This window comes from Phaseolus vulgaris, chromosome 9, assembly GCF_000499845.2.
Source record: "Phaseolus vulgaris cultivar G19833 chromosome 9, P. vulgaris v2.0, whole genome shotgun sequence".
NCBI classification, from domain to species: Eukaryota; Viridiplantae; Streptophyta; class Magnoliopsida; order Fabales; family Fabaceae; genus Phaseolus; species Phaseolus vulgaris.
Window position 1 is genome coordinate 4,301,478 of NC_023751.2, and position 24,488 is coordinate 4,325,965.

General features: G+C 31.6%; 2 protein-coding genes across 4 annotated transcripts; one reads left to right on the forward strand and one right to left on the reverse strand.

Moving 5' to 3' along the window:
- The first annotated feature begins 10,427 nt into the window (after positions 1 to 10,427).
- LOC137820204 (uncharacterized) lies at positions 10,428 to 17,008 on the forward strand. Its single transcript, XM_068624138.1, has 12 exons — positions 10,428 to 10,833; positions 11,011 to 11,230; positions 11,316 to 11,516; positions 11,607 to 11,677; positions 12,321 to 12,483; positions 13,301 to 13,894; positions 14,048 to 14,428; positions 14,513 to 14,588; positions 14,663 to 14,726; positions 15,839 to 15,971; positions 16,423 to 16,536; positions 16,614 to 17,008. The coding sequence occupies exons 1-12, from the start codon at positions 10,724 to 10,726 to the stop codon at positions 16,677 to 16,679; spliced, it is 2,193 nt and encodes a 730-aa protein (XP_068480239.1). The 5' UTR covers positions 10,428 to 10,723; the 3' UTR covers positions 16,680 to 17,008.
- Positions 17,009 to 19,249: 2,241 nt separating this feature from the next.
- Positions 19,250 to 24,065, reverse strand: LOC137821027 (enoyl-CoA hydratase 2, peroxisomal). Of its 3 annotated transcripts, none has more exons than XR_011082732.1 (12): positions 23,927 to 24,065; positions 23,777 to 23,847; positions 23,680 to 23,702; positions 23,449 to 23,554; positions 22,867 to 22,937; positions 22,602 to 22,674; positions 21,944 to 21,983; positions 21,719 to 21,791; positions 21,502 to 21,652; positions 20,113 to 20,183; positions 19,626 to 19,789; positions 19,250 to 19,515 (listed from the first exon to the last, which is right to left on the reverse strand). XR_011082732.1 is itself a non-coding variant. In XM_068625437.1 (12 exons), exons 2-12 carry the CDS (start codon positions 23,831 to 23,833, stop codon positions 19,428 to 19,430), a joined length of 927 nt encoding a protein of 308 aa, XP_068481538.1. In that variant the 5' UTR covers positions 23,834 to 23,847; positions 23,927 to 24,065; the 3' UTR covers positions 19,250 to 19,427. The 3 variants fall into 3 exon arrangements, 2 of the variants coding, with proteins under 2 accessions (XP_068481538.1, XP_068481539.1); XM_068625437.1 differs by having other exon boundaries at positions 19,626 to 19,799; XM_068625438.1 differs by lacking the exons at positions 23,777 to 23,847; positions 23,927 to 24,065 and having other exon boundaries at positions 19,626 to 19,799; positions 22,821 to 22,937; positions 23,680 to 23,697.
- Between the last annotated feature and the right edge of the window lie 423 nt (positions 24,066 to 24,488).

The following is a 24,488-nucleotide window of genomic DNA, read 5'->3' on the forward strand; positions in this document are numbered from 1 at the left end:
TTATATGTTTCTTCATTTCATAGCAAATGCATTAAACTGAACATAGAATCATAAACGTGTTCTTTGATTGTTATTTGTTATAAATGTTTGTATATCTATTCTTTCATAGCAAATGCTTGAAACTGAGCACAGAAATAATAAATCTTCTCCCTGATTATTATTATTATTATATATAAGTTATATAGTCATGAGTATGAGTATTGCATGGTCTACTTTTCTCTTGTTTCAAAGTTTGACATTTTGTGAAGATAAATGTGTTTAGAGACTAAAATAATTAGTTACAATAGGAATAATAGGAACTAAAATAGAAATTATTTTAGAAATTAATTAAAAAAAAATTGGTTTTTAAATTATTTTTTATTATTTTTTATTATTATTAAATAGCTTTTAAATTGGTATCTAATTAGTAATTAAAATTTTAATTATTAATTATTTAGTTTTTAAATTTGGTAACAAAAATTTTGGTGGTTAATTAGATAATAATTTAGAAATTATTTAACAATAATAGAAATTAATTTAGAAACTAATTTTTTTTTTAAATTTCTAAAATGATTTTTAATTTAGTTACTATTGCAACTAATTATTTTGATTTCTATAAATTAGTTTCTATTTCATGATTTTCTTGTAGTGTAAAGTCAGATTTATTAAGTGAGACACTAAAACAAGAGGGTAAAAATTAGTAAAAAATAACTTTTGTTTTTATTAATGCAATAATTTGAATTGATTTCAAAACATTGAGATTATGATAAAAAAATCATTGTTATTACTGTGCCAAAAAGAATAGTGAATATGCAATAACTAATAATAGTTGAATATGTTATTACGAAAATTCATGGATATTTTTTTTTATTTTTTTTCTTTCTTTTCTTCTCTTTCGTTAAGGATTGAATGTACAAAGATAAGAGATGGTTTAAAATTTCATGTCTGCCAATAGATTCATAAATATGTTTTTTTTTTATGAATGTTATGTATATATAATTGATATAATTATACTATTTTATTATGTATTATTAACTAGTAATTAAATTATTATTAATAACAAATGAAATTCTTAGTTTTTTTCTTTTTTTCTCTCTCACAAATAAAGCATTCGTGTGTTGAAAATCTCATGGAACAATAACTAGAAAAACATTGTTGATAGTGGCAATAGATTCTGTGAAGAGTATCTAGTCCTAGAAAGAAACCCATTCAGATGATATTTTTTCCACGGCCTCTACAACTTGACATGCCAATGGGTTTTCATCCAGTTCAACTGGGTATTTTGTTTTCTACTATGTTTTCAATAAAATGTTTAGTTTTTAGAAATATTTTTCTTTAGGATGTTTGGTTTTTAAATGGTATGAACATATAAATTTAAAATCATAAAGTGTTTTGTGAATTTCAAAACTTAAAATTATAAGAAAATTGTATGTAAAAAGAAAAAAAAATATGTTTATTCTCTTACGTGTGTATTTATATCACTGCATGTATATATATACTTTCTCTCTCTAAGTTACAATCTAAACATGAACACCATGAGATTCTATCATTATTAAATTATTTATAATTATTATTTTTTTAATAAAAATTATATATGTTTTGTATGAACATGGTTGGGTCTTCAAGGCTAAGCTTCTTTTGTCAAGTTTGAGTTGGTAGTTGCAGAGAAGGGCAATTGCAGTGGTGCACGGTTGAGGTAGCATGGAGGTACAGTCACAACGGCAAGAAGTGCGTAATGTAAAAGAAAAAGTGAGAGGAGCGAAGTGTATTTGGGATAAAAGGATTCAATATATTATATCTATTGTTTCCATAAATCAAATCAATGTAAAATAATATTCATATTTTACATTGATTATATAAATAACTGAAATTATCTTCATTCATATTACAAAATTGTCATTGTGTTTCATGTTAAATCGGTTTCCTCTTAACTGCTATAATATCTCAATGAAATACTTTATTTAGCACTAATGTTTGTTTGTTTTATTGGATGTATAGTTTAAGAGTGGAAACAAAATTGTTAGAAGAAAGAAGTAAAAGTCTAAATATGTAACATTAATCATGAGAAAATTATAACTCAAAAGTATTTTGTATTATATACAATGAAGATGACATACAGACTAATAAAAGTTTTACATAGAAGCACCAGCTAGCTAAAAGCGGACTAAAAAATTTAATCTAAAACTAAATTATAATATATTTTAACTGTTGTTCTAGTTTCATTACATCTTTCGTCAAACTTGTTTTATTTGAGGTAACCATGACTTTGCTTGGGAAAGCTTTAAATAAGGGGTTAGAGATTGACTTGGTAAAAGATCAACAACGTCCTAAATGACTTTGTCCCTCACAAAATAGAGTTCAAACTTAAAATATTTAGTAATTCAGTTCTTTATTGGATTAACGACTAATAAAATCGCATCCTTAATTCACTGAGGAGTGATTGCAGCAAAGTAACTTAACAAAAACAACATAACCTGAAACTTAGCTTTAATATTATTGGAATATATAAAACAAACATACTTAAAAGACAATTTAGTATCTTATAAGCAAAGATTTAAAAGTATATCATTTATCTCAATCCATGGTTTTGAGTATAAGAAAAGGAAAAGATATACCTATAAACAATAAATTCATTTTAACAAATCACAATCCAAACACACTCGTTTTTTTCACATTTTTCTTTCAAATTATCACACATTCAATCCCTCTAATCCTCACACTTCTACTCCTCAATCCAAACACAACATAAAAGAATAAGATATATGGGAAGGACTCTAAATATAAGTGAAAACAAGTTCAAGAGGGTTTTATACATAAAAGTTAAGTGTAGAAATACTAGTCGATGAACTTTATTCATACAACATGAATAACACAAAAATGAATAAGAAAAATGACTATTTAGGGATGTGATAATGTTGTAAGTCAATTTTAAAATTTTGGAGAGGAATGTGAAAGCTAAAAAAGGGAATGTATATAATCCTTTTGAACTTGACGAGTAGAAACATATTACTTTCTTGAAGGTGACGAAATACAAATAAGTCGCCATTGAGTTATCTTTGAAGAATTATGTCTTTGGTATCTGGAGTTTCACATTATAATATCACTATAAAATTAAAAGAAATACCATATTTTCTCATGCAAACTTAAAAACATATATCAAATTTATAGTTATGAATGAGACATGGAACAAAATGTTTAGATGACATGGGATTATGAAAATAAAAATGATCAAAATAAAAATGATCAATATATCTAATCTAATATGTAAACATGTACAATTACCAATTTTGACACTATCAACTCCATGCACTTTTCATGGATGAATAGATTCACTCATAATGAGTAATAGGATGAGATGCACCCAAATTTGGCTAGGATATATAATGAAAAGAGTTGGAAGAGTATTGGTATAAAAAAAGTCATATTCCTGGGATTGAAACTAAGTGTTATTGGTCTAAAGATTATTATGAGAGTCCTGATTATATTTATAAATTAAGATTAATTATGACTATTTTTATCACAAATATGACAAGAAGATCTACTTTGATTATGTGAATTGTATGTTTGATCCCAATTGCTTTGGTCACTCTGAGTCAAATTTCATCATCTAGTGTCTCTAATATAATGTTGATCTCTACTATTCCAATTGTCATCTCTATTATTGAATCTACCACCAGGAAATCCTCCTCATGCATTTGAATAAAATCTACGACAACCTTGATCAGAGTTCTACCGTTGATTAGGACCAGAAAAAACATTAGCATGAGCCAAAGGATTTTTTTTCTCAAATCTTTCTTCTTAAGCAAGAAATTTGACCAATCAAAATCATCTCACAAACCATTTAAAATTGCATTAATATGATAATCATAAAAAATCTACGAACCAATTGGAAAAAAAATGAATTATGTATTTTCTTAAGTTCGCATAGATATATTCATTCATTGATCCTTTTGTATATCTTAATCACATGAAAGATAATTTTAGTTTTTCTTAATAGTTCGAGTGTGTGCAACATAATATTCTTCTAACCACTTTAAAATGTGATTAGTAGAATTCAATCTAACTACTTTTGTTAAGATTGGTGAGAATAATGAGGTAACAAGAAAAAAAAATGATCTTATTGAAAATAGTTGTTATATTCAATACTATTTATTGTCATAATTTCATCTTTTCTACTAGGATAACATGGTGACATTTTATTGATATGAGCAAACTTTTCAAAATTTAACTCTTAAATTGTTACAAATAACATGTTGCTAACTAGAATATTATCATTCAATTCTATAGAAATCAAACATTTGAAGTGAGAAAGTCATAATTGATATCAAGGTACTTAAGATAACATATTAAACCATTAGCCATAAATGAAAAAAAATATAAAGAAAAAATGAAAAATTTATATATTGCTATATAAAATCAAATTACAATGCAATTGTAAAAGAGAAAATATATTTCCATATAAAATCAAATTATATTTTTTTAAACTAATTTTATTAGTTCTTTTACACCAAGCTATACAAACAATCAAATATGAATAACATGCCATTGTATCCTTTTGTTTGGATTTTTATTGACTTAGAAGCATTTGATATCTTTATGGTGTTTCTATTCACTTACGAGGATTAAGGACGTCTGTGATTTAGGGTGGTGTAGTGCAACTTGACACGTAACATGTTGTGATAGTTGAATTAACCTTAAATCTTTGATTATGTAATAAACTAAATTAAACTTTTGTAATTTTAAAATAATTTTAGTATGTATTATTTTTTAAACAAATATTTAATGTAAAATACATTAATAATGAATAAATTTAAAATAAAATATGACATCTCAATTGGTATAAGACATTATATAATTAAATTAAATATATATAATAAAATAATCATATTAGAAAGAAGGCTTAATTACCTTTTTCGTCCCTATATTTATAGCCAATAGTCAATTTAGTACAGTGGTTTTTAAAAAATTCAATTTGGTCCCTAAGTTTTTTAAAATGTAATCAAAATGGTCCTTTCTGTTAAATATCACCAAACGGCGTTAAGTGGTGGTTATGTGGCAGATACGTGTAAGTTACGTGGATGGTGCTTACATTACTTTGGTGAATACTGAATTAGGGTTTAGGTTATTCAAATTGGGGATTTCGAATTTCTGATTTAGGGTTTCTGATACGAGGATTGCTCCTCTGGTTGGATTCTGTGGTGCGCTTCCCTGCTTCGATTGACCGATCAAAATCTTAGATAGAGTAAGTTCATTTTTGGCTCCTTTTCCTTTGAGTTAGTTTTGGTCTGGTTAGGTTGTCTTTTAGTTGAAGTTTGCATGTGAGGTTTTTGTCTTCAAAATTAGTCTCTGTTAGCTCAGGGTCCTAGTGATATTTAGATTTGTGATCAAGACTATGTGGTGCAGGTTAGGGTATCCTTAAGCTTTTGGTGGGTTTGGAGCTCTTAGTGAGCATCTGCTAAAGTCCAGGTAATGGAAGCTAGTTTAAAATTTTCAATAGAACCCTAGGTTAAAAGATTTGAATGTGGGTGTGACGTGGTCACTAATTCCAAATTTTGTTGCAAGATTTCTTGTTTTGAGTAAATTGTAGTTTGATTGAAATTGAAAGTGTTGGGATTGAGAATTGGTTGTTTGATTTAAATGGTTTTGGAATTAGAAATCATATATATATATAGATGGACATAATAGCTCAATGATTCAATGAGAGTGATTGTATCATGCTAAACAGGAATTGTCAATGTAATGTGTAGATTTATAATTTATGAATTGAATGAGATATTGATTTATAATCTAATAGGTATATTAAGTTATGCAGAATTTTTCTGCATATTTCGCTCTAGCAAGTTCTAGCTCAAGCTAAAAATTATGGGTGCTCCCTGGAGGATTTTAGCTCAAGCTAGAGAATTCTAGCTCAAGCTAAAAATTATGGGTGCTCTCTGAAGGATTTTAGCTCAAGCTAGCGAATTCTAGCTCAAGCTAAAATTTTGGGTGCTCTCTGGAGGATTTTAGCTCAATCTAGCGAATTCTAGCTCAAGCTAAAATTTTGGGTGCTCTCTGGAGGATTTTAGCTCAAGCTAGCAAATTCTAGCTCAAGTTAAATTAAAATAATAATAAAAAATAAAAAATATTAAACTAATTTTTATTTGCTTTTAAATGATTGATTGATTTATTTCTATATAGTTTTTCTTATAAAGTATGTAAACTTTTATTTCATGTATAGTTAATTGAAAATCTCTTTAATTAGATATTTATATAATTAGTCAATGAATTGTTGTGTATTTTGGAAATTCTAAACATTGGTATGATTTGATTGTTTGATGTTGGATATTATGAGGTTCAAAATATGAATTCTAATCAAGACATAGTATTTTCAGGAAAGAAAATACCGTGTTGAGATTCTTATTAGGGTGTATTGATTTGTGAGTGTCCTGTGAATGAGACGATCCTGACTCTACTGATATAATGGAATCACATAGATGAAAGTTATCCAGTTGGTGAGAGTTGAAGGAGGTCCATTTGGCTGAGTCTGAGATTTGAAAGAACTGATTAGAGCAGATCAAATGGATTTACCCTGTCATATGAAGATGATGAGATATTGAGATAATTATGCGCATAGTTGTGTGGGTTTCACAACAGTAGTATGACAGGTGCAAGTCTCTGGATGCTAATTTCAATACACGAGTCTTCCGGAAGTAGAGTCAAGTGTCTATGTGTTATGAGTCAGTAGAAGTCTGACATGAGAAAGATGAATATTGAAATTGTTGATAGACACTTGATGATTATGTGAAATGCATGAGAAATGATGGATTTATGTGGATGTTTAAAGTTATATTTGTGTTATAAGTTTTAAAAATACCTAGCTTACCCTTTGTTTTGTTGTTTTGTGGTTGTTTTTCTTTAATCTGTGATGATCGTGTATTTTACACGGGAGCAGATGATGTTACAGGTGATAAAGTTTCTCGGTGAGAAGATGGATGATGGAAATGTTTTTTTTTTTTCTTTTGAAATTTTGTTTTAAATTTTATGTAAATGTTTCAAGTCTTATGAAGAGAGAGATAATTTGAAACATTAAAATAATGAAATTTTAGATATATTTGTATTATGTTTATATATTTATTTTAATATTTCATACAGGTTATGATTATTAGATATGGGAAAATATAGGATGTTACATTATTGAAAATGACAAAAATGTCCTTCTAAAATGACAAAAATAACCTTAAAAAAAGAAGGATGCAAATAAAAATTATTTCCAAACATTTTATCTGAAAATATTTCGAATTTAGATGTCTGGAACATATTTTTAAATTTCAGAAATTTTTATCCAAAATGCATTTTCAATTGTGTGTTTAGGATTTTTATATCCGAAATGTATTTTTTTTTTTTTTTTGAATTATATTTATTATTCTGGATTTTTAAATCCGAAATAAGGGTAATTTTAGAAATTTAGAAAAATATAGGGTGCAGGTTAGAATTGATATGGAGCAGGAAGAAATTGTCTTTTGTGTTGAGTTCTCTGTCTCCTCTTTCGGGTTGAGCTTTCGGTTCACTTTTCTGTTGACTTGAGATTGGGTTTAGATGACTAGTGAACTTACTTAACTAGGCAGGATCAACTCGTCTCTTGGTTTTTCATCTCGATCTCCTCTTACGGTTGGGTGTGTATATCTGCAAGGCGTTCCGATGCCAAAGTCACAATCAGTTTTGTATAATTATCAAATAAATTCACTTTATTTACCTCTTGGGTTGAACATCTATTTATAAGACTCTCTTATTGGCTTATAAGCTAATTGAGTCTTTTTTTTTCACCTAATATTTTTTAAACAAACACCTGTAAATTTAGATCTGTTTTATGAATTTTGCTAAAGTAACTAATTTAATTTAATTTATTTTTTATATTTAATCTTTTGTCTTGATATTTTGTTACAACCTTTCTATCGATCTTTCGACACAACCTTGTAATTGATCTTTCGGCATAATCATTCAGTTGAGGTTTCGGTCTAACAGTACTACATTTATAAAAAAATAAATATAACTGGAAAATGATACCTTGAAATATACAAATGAGCTGTTTGAAATTTGAAATTCAAAATACAACAAAATTTAATTTTCAGCGTTCGATTTTTAATTCGGGATAGTTTAGTTTTAAACCTCTTTAATAAAAAAATAATAAATTATACATCCTATTCAAAAATATTTTATCAATAATTTTAATACCAATAAATAATTAAGATATAGAGTGTCGGTCCAAGTTAAATCAGTGTCTTAATTTTAATGTAAAAAATTTCTACTGATTATTTAGTTAATTGTTTATTAAATCTAAAAATGAAATAAGTATTATAAAAATATCAGGTTTTAATCGTTACACAAATTTTGGTAAAATAAAATCATCATTATATATATAACACTGCCTTACTATTAAATGATTTTAAGTCACTGCTTATTAAATGATTATCTTAGTACGAACAAAAGCCCATTAGAAGATATGATTTCTTTAAGTATTTTGAAATATCAGCATTTAGTTATTTTTAAAAACAGTTTTATTTGATTACTTAATTGAATCTGAGTTAGTACTGTTAAAAGCAACAACTTATTAATAAAGGAAAAAAGTCTTTAACTACTGATTGAGAAATAACTTAGTTTACAAAGTAAAAGCTGATTAAATATAAATATGTAGTATAAATATATTTTAGGGACTACTAAGATGGGAGATGATCAAAGAAAGTGTTCCTGTCGGTTGATCAGATGGTTCTTCGTGCGTAGTTAAGATCTGTATATCAATGACTCCTTCTTCCTCGTTCTAAACCTTCACCCTTCGTCGCCGTGAATACCTGAAACAGAGAGAACAAAGGGTGTCCTCGCGGCCGTTTGCATTCCGACTCTCAAGTCAGTATTGGCAGAAAACACCGTACACCTCCGTATCGGAACACCGCAACTACAATGTTCTGAGGGTGCGTAACTGAATTCTAACTGATTTCTCTCTCGTTCTTAATTCACTCGTGCAACAGTGTGTAAGCATCAAATGAATAGAACGTACCTTAAACTCCTGACAACGAGAGCTTTTATACCTCGTCAGTGCTTCTGCCACGTGTCTCTTTCTAACTTAAGCGCAATTATGTGGTGGGAGGCCTTACGACGCTGTAACCCAACTTAAGGAAATCCCAGCGTGTAAGTCTCCCTTCTCGAAGTGCATCTGGCACGGGAGGTGACTACCTGGGTGCCAACTCATGCACCCCAGCTTCTAGTCACTCGCCTTGGGAGTATCTATGCCCTTCTCACGTACCATGCATGCAGATTACCCCCTGGGACGTGACCCTCTCCCGGGTCGTATCTGTCCCAGTGGTTCTCTAAAGGTGGCGCGTGCTGCCGCGTCCCCACGCCTCATGCATAGGTACTTCGCGAGTCGGGTCTCTCCCTACTAGTACTGGGAGTATGGCTTTGGAGCCACATTTCTCTTCTATTGTTACTCTTCTGAGGTACCGAGGCCCGAGACCTCTATGCCCCTACCGTACCGCCTCCTACTGTGTCGCCCCCTCCACGGTCACTCCTACCTGTGGGTATCGGGGGTGGCCCTACCCAACTGTAGGCACTTCTTGGTTCGAACCTAGTCAATGCCCGAGGCCTACCCGTCTCCCTTCTCATCTCATTGTGCCCCTGATGGGTCCCACCAAGTGTTGACTTTGGTCAACGCCCGAGGACGGATCGGTACAGAAAGTTAAAATAAATAAAAATAAATAAATATTGAGAACACGAAAAATGAGGCAATTTTTTGGTTTAAGGTGCGAGTTGAAAAAAGACGAAAAAAATTTATAGTGAAGAGTGAAAAAATCCATCTAATAAAAACAAAATGACACGTAAATCAAAAAAAAATTCCACATAAAACTTTCTTTATAGTTCCCTTCCCTTCAAATAATGTGAAATCCACTCTTTCCTTTTCATTTCCTAATCCAAACAAAAGCTAAAATTTTATTTTTCCTAATTCAAACAAAGTCTAAAACTTTCTCTTCCTCCTCGTCAAGAGATTTGTAGAGAAAAGATAAATTTATATTATTTTTGTTTTAAAAAAATAATAAATTATATATGTAAATTATATTTTAATATATATATTACATTTATAATTTCTTTATTAATTATTAATATTAATTTGTATATTATAATAAAATAAATAATAAATAAAATATTATTTTTAATTATTAATACGTATTTTTATTAAATTTAATATTATTTATTTTATTTTAATTCTAATATATATTTCTAAATTCTTTTATATTAAATTATTTATAATTTTTTTAAAAATCTTTCACAATATCACATTAATTCCAAACTTCAATACCTGAGATATCTACTCTAACATATCCTAATTCAAACAATCTCATTTTTTTCTCAAATTATTTTATATTCACTTCTCAATCCAAACACAATAGAAATAACTTTGCTGCCCTAGAAAATATCTTAACACAATCTTTAATTTTTGATGGGGAAATAACTTTGATTTTCTTATTCATTTTTGTTGAATATTATGAATACGTAATTAACAGCATTATAAATTTTTTTACTATTACTCTCCTCTGCTATGCATCATTTGCTTCAACATACAACGATGGATACAAGGGCGAATATTAGTTATTCCCGAAGAATGAGCAAGTAATCCTGCCAAATCTCGGAGTATTTAACCCCGAGTCGCTTCCACACTACTTTGACGATTGCCATTTCAGTTCTCTTCCTCTGTCCTCAGGGTCATCGCAATACCATGACTTCACTTTCTGCCCTAAATATCTCTCTGCAGTATCCTCCTGCTCGCAGAGACGACACAGTTGTCGAAGATTACCATGGCGTCAAAATTTCAGATCCTTACCGATGGTACTCAAACCAAATTCAATCGTTATTGTTGCTCAATTCGGATTAATTTTTCTATATACTTCCAATTAATTCCAAAACGTTATTAAACTCCGCTCTGGAAATTCTAGAGACAAATCTCGTCGAAATGTCTTCTTTATATGCATTTAGTGTCTTCTTATTTATTTGTTTCGGTTTAAGGCTCGAAGATCCTGATGCGGAAGAAGTCAAAGAGTTCGTACAGAAACAGGTTAAACTGACGGATTCGGTTCTTCAAGAATGCGAAACGAGAGGGAAGCTTAGGGAAACGATAACGAAGCTTTTTGACCATCCTCGTTACTACGCGCCGTTTAGACGAGCGGATAAGTTCTTCTACTTCCACAACACTGGGCTTCAGCCACAAAATATCCTATATGTGCAGGTTTGATAGCTAATGTATCACGCTTTCAATGCTTTGTTTGGTTTTTTTACTTTCTCGGATTCAATTATACGTTGAATTTTCTCAGGAGAGTTTGGAGGGAGAGGCAGAGGTGTTGCTCGATCCCAATGGCTTCAGTGAAGACGGAACTGTGTCGCTGAGCACTCTGTCAGTGAGCGAGGATGGCAAATACTTGGCTTATGCGCTCAGTTCAAGCGGTAGCGATTGGACGACTATAAAAGTGCTGCGAACTGACGACAGGAATGTTGAGCCTGATACTTTAATGTGGGTTAGTATCATGTTGTGCCGTTATTAAAAATAAAAACAGGTCTAGAAATGAACCACAGATGGTTCTAATTGTAAATATTATACGTTTCAGGTAAAGTTTTCCTCAATTAGTTGGACGCATGACAACAAAGGTTTCTTTTATAGCCGCTATCCAGCACCAAAGTAAGAGATCTCGTATGCTCACCTTTTTTCTAGAAGTGCAGGATTTGGTTTTTCTCGGTGTGTGATTGGGATAGCACTTTGCAAAATTAATTTTGAATGAATTTGATTCTGTAAAATTGATGTTGAAAAATATGCGATTTATTTATATTTTTAAAGGCAAATTGGTAGTAGAACTCAGTATAATTTTTTTATCTAATGCAAAACTTTATTTAAAGTTGTTTCAACTCAGATTCAATTCTGGATGCAGAATAAAATTCTCAATGTTGAACTAAACTTATGAATGTTTAGGTGAAATCACGTTAGTTTATATTTAAACTTGTTTCTAGATAATCTAATGTGAATCCAACCATGCTATCAGTTCCAGAGGTTTTTGAGTTTCAAAATGTCACATGTTAGTTGCAATTTGATAGAATCTGATGGGCATAAAGGAAGATAGACAACGGGAGCTGGTTATCCTAATTTACTAACTATTGCTCTTCAACTACAGACATGGCAAATTATAAACATGGAGAGTAAACTGTTCTGAATTTTCTTGTCTTGATCAAGAGTGTTTTTTCTACAAACGTGGTGATGAATGACAGTAGGATCGATTCAATTTATCCTGTATAAAACATGAATTTAATTCTCTGCTTTTACACTGTAGAGATGGAGACGTAGTAGATGCTGGGACTGAAACAAATGCTAACCTTCATCATCAGCTCTATTACCATTTTCTGGGCACGGATCAATCAGAAGATATTTTGTGCTGGAGAGATCCTGAAAACCCGAAATATACGTTTGGAGGAAGTGTTACTGATGATGGCCAGGTGCTTTATTTTTTTCATTGCTTTAGAATTATATGACATTATCTGTATTATTTTTATATGTCCATAAAGTAAGAAAGGTGCAACTAGTGCCTTGGTAAATTTTACTAAAGTTAATCTTACTGATGCTTCATGTTTAATGCCCGGCCTTCTATAATTTTTAGAAACTATCTATTTACCTGATTTAGCATTGATTAGAAAGCCTGGATCTTTACAATATTGCTTTACCTCATTTCCATTTGGCTTAAATATGTTACTAGTATTTGAAATTGGGATAGTTTTTTTTAGTTTCTATAATATTGTATTCATTTGTAGTCCATACTTTTTATAAAAAAAAATGACGTGGTCTTAGTTCTTCACCAAGGAAGGACCAGAGTGCATGGCTTTTTGGGAACTAAAATCAAACAATTTTTTTGTAGGGACTAAAGCGATAATACTTTTATTTTCAATGATAAAAAATATGAAATATTTGTATGATAAAATGTTTTTGCTCAATGGACATCTTTCTTTCTTGTAGCATCTCATCTTAAGAACCTAGAGCTTTATTTATTGTTTCTCAAATCTTAAATATCAGAAAAAAGGTAAGCAATTCGTTAGTATATACATTTTACATATCTAATGAGAATCTATGTTCACGCAATAGCATCAGAGAAGGTTGTAGGAAAATTCATTAATTTCACAAATTTTCAAGCTATAAAATGTAGTATAGTATAGTATGATTTTGTTTTCATCTATTGCAGTGACAAGGCTACAGTGAATTATATGAGCATGATTTTAAATTTACCACGAACATGACTCTTGGTTTTTGTTGATTGTGCAGTACATTCTTCTCAATATTGCAGAAGGGTGCGATCCAGTTAACAAACTTTACTACTGTGACTTGTCCAAAATTCCTAATGCGCTGGAAGGCTTTCGGAATGGAAATTCCCTCCTCCCATTTGTCAAACTTGTAGATAACTTTGATGCACAGTATGAAGCCATTGCCAATGATGATACGGTGTTTACATTTTTAACTAATAAGGATGCTCCGAAATATAAATTAGTCCGAGTGGATTTGAAAGAACCAACTGTGTGGGCTGATGTTCTCCAAGAGTCAGAAAAGGATGTACTTGAGTCAGCATGTGCTGTAAATGGTAACCAACTGATAGTGAGTTACTTGAGTGATGTAAAGTATCTTCTGCAAGTTAGAGACTTAAGAACAGGTTCCTTGCTGCACCAATTACCAATTGACATTGGCTCAGTTTCTGAAGTTTCTGGGCGGCGTGAAGATAGTGTGGTTTTCATTGGCTTTACAAGCTTTTTAACTCCTGGTATCATCTACCAGTGCAACTTGGGAACAGAGATTCCTGATATGAAGATATTTCGTGAAATTGTTGTCCCCGGGTTTGATCGATCTGAATTTCAAGTTAAACAGGTAAGAAAAATGTATTTTCTAAAGATACTGTTTTATCTAATTTTTAGGTTCACTATTAAATTGACAGTTTTGAAATCACGTTATTCCGAATGAGTGGTATTTTTGTTGCTCAACTTGATTGTTCTATTCTTTGATGTAATTGCCTCATTTCAGGATTTCGTGAGTGGTAAAGATGCTACCAAGATCCCAGTGTTCATTGTCGCCAAAAGGGATATTGTTTTGGATGGTTCACACCCATGTTTATTATATGGATATGGTGGTTTTAACATCAGCATTACACCATATTTCAGTGTCAGTCGTGTTGTAATGACAAGACATTTAGGTGTTGTTTTCTGCATAGCAAATATTCGTGGTGGCGGAGAATATGGGGAGGAATGGCATAAAGCAGGCTCTCTTGCAAAAAAGCAGAATTGCTTTGATGACTTTATTTCTGCTGCTGAATACCTTGTATCTACGGGTTATACTCAACCCAAAAAGTTATGCATTGAAGGTGGAAGCAATGGTGGACTTCTTGTTGGTGCTTGTATAAATCAGGTCCAGTTCAATTCCCCTGTCTTCCCATTTTTTCATCTATATTCAACGTCTCTCTGTTTATTAGATTCTTATTTCTCTGTACAGAGACCTGATTTATTTGGTTGCGCTTTGGGTCATGTTGGTGTTATGGACATGCTACGGTTCCACAAATTTACCATAGGTTTCTTTAAATCTGTCATTTCTACTAATTTTTTTTATTTAAGTTTCACATATTGATTTAGAATTGTTATTCAGGTCATGCTTGGACCTCAGATTATGGTTGTTCAGACAAGGAGGAAGAGTTTCATTGGCTAATAAAGTAAGGTTTATCCTATCTTAACATATCAGCGATGTATGAAAAAAAGTAACATGAAATCAAAAAAATTTGGTTTGTTTATATTTGTGGAAAATTTATCACAACTACATGCATCTCATGATAAAGTGCACTGATGGAGATGGTGGTGGAAGTGTGGCGTTGTTGGGGTTATGTTTAGAGAATTTAATAGGGCTAATGATAGGTTCAAATTTGGCATTTCATAGATACTTATTTGATGGGCATTGATAAGTTTATCATAATTTAGGTGCACAATGAACAGAGCAATAGCTAAACACTCTACCTGGCCGTACCACATTTCTCATTGACAATCCCTTTGTTGGACTAGCATCATTACTATTACTACCTGTTCTGTAATTTCAAATTCATTTTTTATTACATAATTTCAAATCCAGTTTATCCATCTTTTCTTCCTTAGAATTCATAAACTACACTTAGTGCACATCACATGCACCTCCTGTTTTGATAAGCAAGGTATGATTTACTGCAGAGATAGTGGCATTAGATTTAGATCTATGGTATGCTTTCATATAGGATGACGTTGTTTCCTTGTGCCTTTGTCATTTGATAGATTATCATTGATGAATATAACAGGAAACAATAAGAAACTCTATAAATATAAAAAAAAAATGAAGATATACTTGGTATGCTGCATATAAAGCATATTATGCTCTGGTCCTGAAGTTGAAACTATCTTGTTAGGTACAGCGCATAAAGCTGTGCATTTTGCCCCAGTTCTCTAATTATTAAGAGTTTTGTTGGGGAATTGCTATTTTCTTTGTTGGTGTGTTTTTAACTCCAACATTTCTAGCAGCATGAATATACATAGTTTCTTCCTGGTTTGTTGAAGTTCAGTATTTTCAATTTTTTCTTGTATTTTTTTTGTAAGGATCTTGAAGAGAAGGTAAATACTACATAGTATTTTATGTAAGACTCTTGAAGAGAAAGTAAATACTAAATAGTATTTTATACAAAATGGGATTGAATAAAAAGAGACGTGGTAAACTAGGTTGCTTAATGAACTCCTGTGATTTCCTACTGTTTGGATATGTAACCTGTGTATTGAAAATTAATGTTTCTATTATCCACTGTTCTAGATACTCTCCACTACATAATGTCCGGAGACCGTGGGAACATACTGATCAGTCTATTCAGTATCCATCAACCATGCTGTTGACAGCTGATCATGATGATCGAGTTGTGCCACTGCACACATTGAAGCTATTAGCGGTTGGTCTGCTTCTTATGAATATACGTTCAGATTGTATACACAAGTTAACCTCTATTTATTAAATTGCGTTGCAAACTACAACATAAGTGGTTAGAAGATTGGTCAAGACAATGTTCTCTCCAAACATTCTAGGAGAAGAAAATATAAAATAAATTTCAACGTTAGCTAAAATTGGGTTATGCATTAATTATAAATTATTTTTCAGAGAAATTGATGACATTACTTCTATAAAAAAAGTTTATATGTAAGTTGATTTTAGTTTATGATAAAACTTTTTTTTTCTTGTGTTCATGGAGAAATTTGTTCAAATAAAATAACAATTAATTTTGAAATTGTTGATGCATATATGTTTTCTTCACTACTGAATGAACGCGAAACTCAGTTGATAGTCCGGCAGCATTTTTTTTTTCCTTTCCCTTTTAACACAAACACGTTTTCAATACTTTTCAGACCATGCAGCATGTCCTCTGTACGAGCTTGGAAGAAAGTCCCCAGACAAACCCTATAATTGGTCGCATTGACTGCAAGTCTGGACATGGGGCTGGACGTCCAACACAGAAAATGGTAACGATGATCCAGGTTGTTTTTCCCTTCTCTTAATTTTGTTATATCACGTCTCAAGTTTGATATATATTTGCCAGATTGATGAAGCTGCTGACCGGTACAGTTTTATGGCTAAAATGTTAGAAGTGCACTGGATTGAATAGAACCCACTCGGTCACAGGTTAGATAGATCATTTACAATGGATTATTTCTTACAGATGATACCTTTAAACCATTTTATCTATCTGTTTTTCACTTCTACCAAGAAAATACCTTGAACACGAGATTGTCAAGGAAATAGTCAGTGGGTGTTGTATTGTAAGTTACTAATGCTACGCCCCAATGGATTTTTCAATTATTTAATTGGCATTAGGTTCACCGAAGTCCGTTAAAATATTTGTTTCCTATATATTGATTCTTAAGGAATTAAGGTTAATATTACAGCAGTGCTGTTACTCCCTGTTATTGATTTTATAATAAATGTTTTTAAAAAGTTGTGCGTTGTATGTGTATAATGCCCGTATAAAAAGTAAAGACAAATGCTACTTGATGCCCTTAGTCTACTAATATTAAGAGATAACTTTTTATTGAAATGTGGAGAAATGTTTACTTCTATGATTTTTTTGTGGATTTTTATATGATTTTCAATAAAAAAAATTATTCTTTACCTGTACTTGATCCTAGAGTAACTCATAAACTTTATATTCTTCTAAATTACAAAGTCCGAAGTGAAAAAGAAAACGACAAGTACATGTACAAGGTCCTCAGTCAAGTTGGAAATGATCAACCAAAACATGTTTAATTAATTGTCTTATCCCTAGTTTTGAGTGATCCCTTTGTGCCTATTTTGTTTCTTGGACTAGCGGTTTTGGTGATCCATTGTGTTGATAACCGAGGGAAATATATACAGCTCCTAACCTCAGCTTCAAACTCTGCAAATAAGCTGAAATGTATATGCCCACACACAAAACTGAGCCTAATCTGGGTCCTCCAATGCGTAGAGGATATATCATCTTGGTCAAGGTTTGATACGAATATAAATGATGTTACTTTATTAAATGAAAAAATTATTATAAGAAACAGGAACTATAAATATAACTTGTTATGTTATATTTGAATAATCCAATTTTAATAAATTGCCTTGATTTTTTAAGTAACCATATGCTTACCAAATATATTTTGAACTTGACCATCATGCATAATTATATGAAAAGTAATATAGACTGATAAAAAGTTGTAAATAAATACTAAAAAGTCATTATTCCTTTGAACAGGCTAAATCTTAGACTACTACTGATAGTTAGGACAATGACACGAATGAAGTGAGATGTGGCAGACGCAATAATACAACGAAGTTCCAGTTACGAACTGTTCTATATTCAATCAATTTCACCTACAATTTGTTTTTAATATTAATTTTAAATATTCTTCTAATCGCCTTTAATGGTAAAAGTTAATGATATTGCCATTAACTTTAACTTTGAAACATAAAAAGTCCTTTACTCAACGATTATTACTATTATTTACTATTAATTTACTTTCAAAATTTCTAAAATTACCGTTTGATTATTGAAAATTCGGAATTCAAAAAGTATATTCCAGGAAAATAAATTAATAGTATTCAAAAAATCAAAAATCTTATTTTGAAAAAGTAAATTTGGAATGGAAAAAATATGTATCAGAAAAAAAGCCCACAAAACAAAATTTGAAAATTTATTCTGGAAAAGGATTTTCAAAATTTAGAAAAGTGTTCCAAAAATCTAAATCTGGAACTTTGTTCCATAAAAGGGATTTTAAAAGTAATTTTATCCTCATTAACTCTTTCATTTAAGAAATTTTTTGTCATTTTACATATAGATCCGATGGAGATTCAAATTTTGTTAGTGCAAGAAGTAATTGCCTTTTAAAATATTCAGACCGTCCATTTTTCCAACTTTAGGTTGAGTCCACAACTTACAAATCCATAAATTTGTCTAAGTGAGCAAAGAAATTATGACCATTGCATTCTACGGCTCCATGACTGAAGTGGCACTCCATATAAATTAAAATTCTATATGAATAACAGTAAGGTAAAAAAAATTCAAGAGTACACTTTGTTTCCTTGTCATGATTGGTGAATAAGAAAATAAAGTAAAGTTCTTTTATCAAATCCATTTTTAAGACTACTTTGAGCTGTTTTATTTAGTCATAACATTGATAAGGATTAAGCATCATCAGAATAAAAGAACTTTAAAAAATATTAAAAAAAAACTTTTTTATAAAATAAAATTAACTTTTACATATAATATTTTTAAAAGTTAAATATATTTTTTCCATGTACACAAAATTGATTTTCAATTCTTAATTCAAACTTTAGACTTCATAATCTTAGTAAAAGAACTATTAAAATTGATAATTATAAGTATTTTTTTAGTTTTTATATAACAAACAAATTTTTAATATAAACTATATTATAATATTATAATATCCATATTAATAATAACATTAAAATTTAGTTAAAACTCTTTTTAACAGTTTCCAACAATATCCGGAAAGTCTAAAACTTAGAGACAAAAATCAATTTCACCACCTAAAGGTACAAGGACAAAAAAATATTTAACCATATTTTTAACTAAATAATATTCTATTAAGATTAAAGTACAATATTTAATTTTAAACTATTAAGAAAAATTAAATTCATTTATCTTACTTTTTTTCTCCAATATCTTAAGTTCATGCAAAAAACACCTAACTATTCTGCATAAATACCCATTTTTAAATTTTAATTATCGGTTAAACAATTATCATTACATTCTAAAATTAACTCCAGTGCATTTTGGCGTTATTGGTTTATTGAACACATACTTAATGGCAAACCCTCTGCCAGTATTATGAAGCTACACATATAATATTATTGAACACATCGAATTCTTTCACAGTGACGAAGTTAAACCACGCAGATCTACGTAGCCAGAAAGGACTGTTCGCTTTCGCTCTTTCGCCTTAGTCCGATAAATTACCCTGCACATTTGAATTTTCAATCACTATCGCAATTCCCCAAAGATTTTTAATTGTTGTGAGTGGATAATGCAAGAGAATTATGTTATGAATAAAGCAGACAGTGATTCAACCTTAAGCCTTCAAGCCACATCTCAGTAACCAGAGTTTCCCCAGGGTAGACATGTAGAAGAAATCTGCCCGCTATGCTTTTTATCAAATCTTGGTCTCCTCTGCATATGCATTTTATGATTGCCCTAACTGCAAATCCTAATGTGCAAAGCCCATGCAATATTGGCTGCGAGAATCTTTGGCAATAAGTTAAAAATAAGAATTAGATTAGCCGAACAATTGAATGCAGTCCGTATGGAGGAAAATGACCACAAAGTGATGGAATTACATCTCTTAAAATGCTACCCAACCACTATTTCAAGAACTCCATGCATTTAATTCATATGACCAGTCAATGAAAGCTCCATGGCTGACAAGGAAAATCCTCATTCACCCAAGCACACACCCCAACTTCAACTGGGGGAAGGGGGAAAGGGAAGCAAGCAATGTACTCAGAAATTAAGTATTTAACAACCTGCCAGAATTCAGAATACAGGATAGAGTACTAACCCGGCAACCTTTGCGATGATGGGATCTGAATGCAGAGCATTATAGTCACCAGATAGCCTATAGAGCAATGCCTGCCAAAGTGAAAAACGTTCAGAATCTGTGTAGAATTTCTAAGGAGTCATAGCAAAAGTTTTCAAAGATGTGTTCAGGTTCCATGGATTCAAGAATCTCAACAGAGTTCTAGAATAGTGAAGAGTAGACGGTAGATAGACAAGAATGGACGATAGGATAAGAAATGAGTGATGCGACTAGATAATCATGTGAACAGGGAGAACTCTATCTACCTCACAAGGGTGGCCCCTTCACTACTTGCACTTGCTTCACTTAAAATTGCTGTGCATTCAACTTTATACTTGAGTCCTATTTACCCCCACCCCCACCCCCCAACCAACTAAAAGTGTATTATCGATTGAACATCAGACCCCCTTAACCATCCTAATTCTTTTTATTCCTTCTAACACATACACTTCCCATGTCCTGTCCTTATTCTTACATTGTATTTTGGGCTTCTCTTCTTAAAGGAGTTAGGTCAAACATTCTTTTAGTAAAAGCTCTAAAATGTAAGCTGGCTTTTAATGAATAAATATAAAAAGTAGCTTGGAGAAAAGCTACCGAGTTCTTTTCTCTCTAGTCCTTCTCTGATGAAATCATGAAATATGACACCTCTAATGTCAAAGTCCTAACACCAGTAAGCCACAGAACCCCAGATCACTGATACTATTCATCACCAGCATGCAAAGACCAACTCTCTGCCCAAGTTACCCCAACCTCCAGTGCACTACCACACCATACCCAGACAGCCACCACACTCCTAAACAACCTGATCACAGAAAACCAATGACTACCCAGGTTTTCTTCACATCACACCTCAGCTGCTGGAAGACTATCTGTCAAACCATCACTGTAAGCCACCGAGTCTGAGGGACATTATTACTGTCTTCCAATTCAATCCACAGAACTTCTCCACTGTCCTCCTTTGTGTCAGAGTGCTCTGTTCTTATAGCTTGAGTGGTTGAGCTTTTCTGACTACTGGCCCACTGCTAACTACTACATGCTGTGTATTCCAATATCCGAGGGACAAAAATCTGTGGTTGATCAAGTTGTGGAAATAGGAGGTGGTGATTCTGGAGCTACTCTGCGGCAGGTTGGTTTTCTGCTAGGGTTATTAGGATTGCCTTATTCTTTATTAAATGGAATCCCCTTTTGAGGAAGAGGGTGCTCCTATTTATGCATGGTATTAAGAACTCATTTCAGAGTAGCTTTCCAAATATGTCACAGAAAATAACAGCAGCACACACAAGTAAATGACGGAAGGGCCAAAAAAGGGATGCAGGGTGAGTAATGAAAAATCCAATCTGTTCCAAACTATATTGCATAGTTATAACATGCCTGAGATGGCTGGGTACAATCCTCAAACACTGAAAATGGTTTACTTTCAGGAATTTTCACAGCTGAAGTCTGATTCAAAGGGTAGTTTGTATAAGAAAATGGCTCAGATGACTTTGAGAAGCCACCAGCACCACGTAGAAAGACAGTTGTCCTGCAAGAAACTAGATAGTTGAGTGTGATGACAACAAAGCATTATAAAGAATGTTTTCAGGATTACCTGTTCATGCATAATAAATCACCAGAATCTTTCTCATAGCTTTTTGTTTCAATCTCCAAAATTGCTGCTTTACCTGAAATTAAAGACATCCAATCTTTAAGGGGGGGAAATTAAAACACGTGCATAAAGATATACATTTTCCAAGGATGTCAAAGTGAAACTGCAGAATAAACACACACACAAACACAACAGATCACTAAGTATAAACAGTTTTTCATATTCAACCTTTATCATGTAATCCCGCAAGACTGATTTTATTGTGTATCTGTAACAAGAATAATATATCATGAGTCTATCCACAAAGAATAATAGAGAAAATCATAATAATAGAAAGTTAACCTTAGCATGCTGATGAAAATCACAAACAACTATTTTTAGTATCACAATTTTAGAGGTCCTGTGGGAGATGGGGAGAAATTAGAGGGGTGTTTATGTTAAAAGTAATCCAACACAACTTAGATATCAGATGTGTATAGAACACATTCTTCAACTGTAATTCGCATATGTTCTTTTTTTCTCCAATTAAATTAAACCAAAATCGAAAGGCCATTCTTATCAAGTAAATGTGTTTTTCTATAACTTTTCTTACTGTAAGTTATATTGGAAGGAGACGTCACCAAGCTAACATAGCTATTTCACATATGGATAAAAATGATGTCACTGTCAGATGCTTGAAATTCAGTGTCCCTTAATTCTGAAGATGGATTTCTCAGTGCTCAAATAATTGATCGAGTAAAATTTCATTCACGTCTACCATTAGTTTGATTTTCCAGCAAATACATCTGATGTGTTGGTATATTGAGCTAAAATTGGAACAATTATCATAAGTTGGACCATTCAATCTAAATGTCCAGATTGTCAATTTCTAATGAAAAAACCTTACATGACAGCTGGAAGGAAACGGTTTGTACAATTCTATGTATTGCTGTCCATGAAGCAGAAGCCGGGGATCAAATCTAGCATACATGATGTTTCACTTTTTGTTAAATATCAAAAGAGAGAAACAAGGAATATCAACATAAATAATATGGAGGCTAAAAAATTGAAGAAATTATACATTCAACAATACAACAAATACTAAGGGAATTATATTGAACAGTACATGAAGTACAAGCAGAGACATATTGGAAGTAGTAAGCAGAACTCACTCCAAGCCAGGGAGATTAAAACTACTCGCCCCGGAATTACCAATAAGCAGAGTGGCAAACGTAGGCAATACCTATAAAGCAGAAAATGATGCATAAATAGGAAGTATTTTACAACTATAATTCACCAGAGACTGCCTAAACATAAATGAATCAAAGATCTGAGTGTTGGTTTGGGTCAAAATAAGTTGTTACATTGATCATTACCAAGAGCGCCAAAAAAATAACTATACCCTAATAAACTTCCAACCGTCTTTTGGCAAACACCAAAGTGAATTCTTAGCAATATTTTTTCAGATGTCAATGGTGAAGAAATAAGTTAATCGTCATTATTTCTTTATTTTGGGAACTACTAGAGTTAAGGTCTTTAACTTGTCATTGAGATTCCAAAGAGTTTTAATCCTTAAGCCAATCATAGAACTAACCCTCCACCCTGCCGCCCTTTCTTAAGGATGCATTATTCGAGAAACAAACTAAACTCTACTCCCACAAGCTCACTATGTGTGGTCAACAAAGGCACACTCACTGGGAAAAAAATAGGTTAAACTAAACATTATCTAATAACAGTTTTAAAACAAATTATACCTTGATAAATTCCTGACCATTTTCATGGTAAACATATTTAAGCTCATCAGCATCAACAGCATCTGACAAACACACCCCTACGCCTAAGGCATAAAGTGCTGCATCCCTGTTCAACACGTATCAGAGCATGTTCACTCACACATTCTCTTTCTACGTCAACCTAAATTGCGCGAGATTATGCGCATTTGAATAACAATTTGTATTGAAAGATTGAATTACAAAACGCCTCACCTTTCGGTATAAGAGTATGCAGTCTGCAAAGATAACAGAAATTCAGAAATTCAGAATTCAGTTCGATGTACAAAAATTTTAGGGATTTGAATATTACGTCAGGGAATTTGTGAGAAATCGCAAGCGCTGGGTCGAACTGTGATGCACTCGCCATCTGGTCTTCAATGGCTGAGTTGAGACAGAAAATTAAGCTCAGAATCGACAAATATAATTAATATTTAGGTTAGAAGAGAAAAATTTACTCAACCTTGGTGTGCTTTCGTTGAAAAGCTTCTCTGAAACAACCTAATAATTTCTTTCACAATAATATCGATGGAAGAAAAGTAAGAGATGAATAAATTGGTATTCTACGTTGATACAATGTATTTGGACATAGTACAATGACATGTTTGTATTGCACAATGCATAATAATTACATATAAAAAATCAAGTTAAGTTCGTTCAGGTGGTGTTTCAAATTTGGATATAAAATTTAACATTAAAAGGAAAACAATATTGTTCTTGTTTTTTTTTCATAAATTTTTGCTTTTGTAAATAATTTTTCAGAACTATTTGGACACAAACTTTGGCTGATTATTTTTTCTATGATTGCGAGATGGTTATGCTGTCTAAAAAAAGAATTCATGTTTTATTTAATTAAATTATTTATTAGATAATTATAGCTTTGATTTTTTCAAAATTTCCTTTAAGGATGACAAATAAAAAATACTTCATTGAGATGTGGCTACAAATGTTACAAAGTTCTTATTATAAGTAACTTTTAAAGGTATGGTTGAGCAAATAGTTGTAGTGGTAGTGGTGAATAATAA

Coding starts and splice junctions, on each gene's coding strand:
- LOC137820204 (XM_068624138.1), top strand. CDS start 10,724: ATGACTTCACTTTCTGCCCTAAATATCTCTCTGCAGTATCCTCCTGCT. Junction 12,484..13,300: donor GTGTTACTGATGATGGCCAG/GTGCTTTATTTT, acceptor TTGATTGTGCAG/TACATTCTTCTCAATATTGC. Junction 15,972..16,422: donor ACACATTGAAGCTATTAGCG/GTTGGTCTGCTT, acceptor AATACTTTTCAG/ACCATGCAGCATGTCCTCTG.
- LOC137821027 (XM_068625437.1), bottom strand. CDS start 23,833: ATGGCGAGTGCATCACAGTTCGACCCAGCGCTTGCGATTTCTCACAAA. Junction 23,703..23,776: donor TTTCTCACAAATTCCCTGAC/GTAATATTCAAA, acceptor TTATCTTTGCAG/ACTGCATACTCTTATACCGA. Junction 21,792..21,943: donor TGCGGGATTACATGATAAAG/GTTGAATATGAA, acceptor CTTTAATTTCAG/GTAAAGCAGCAATTTTGGAG.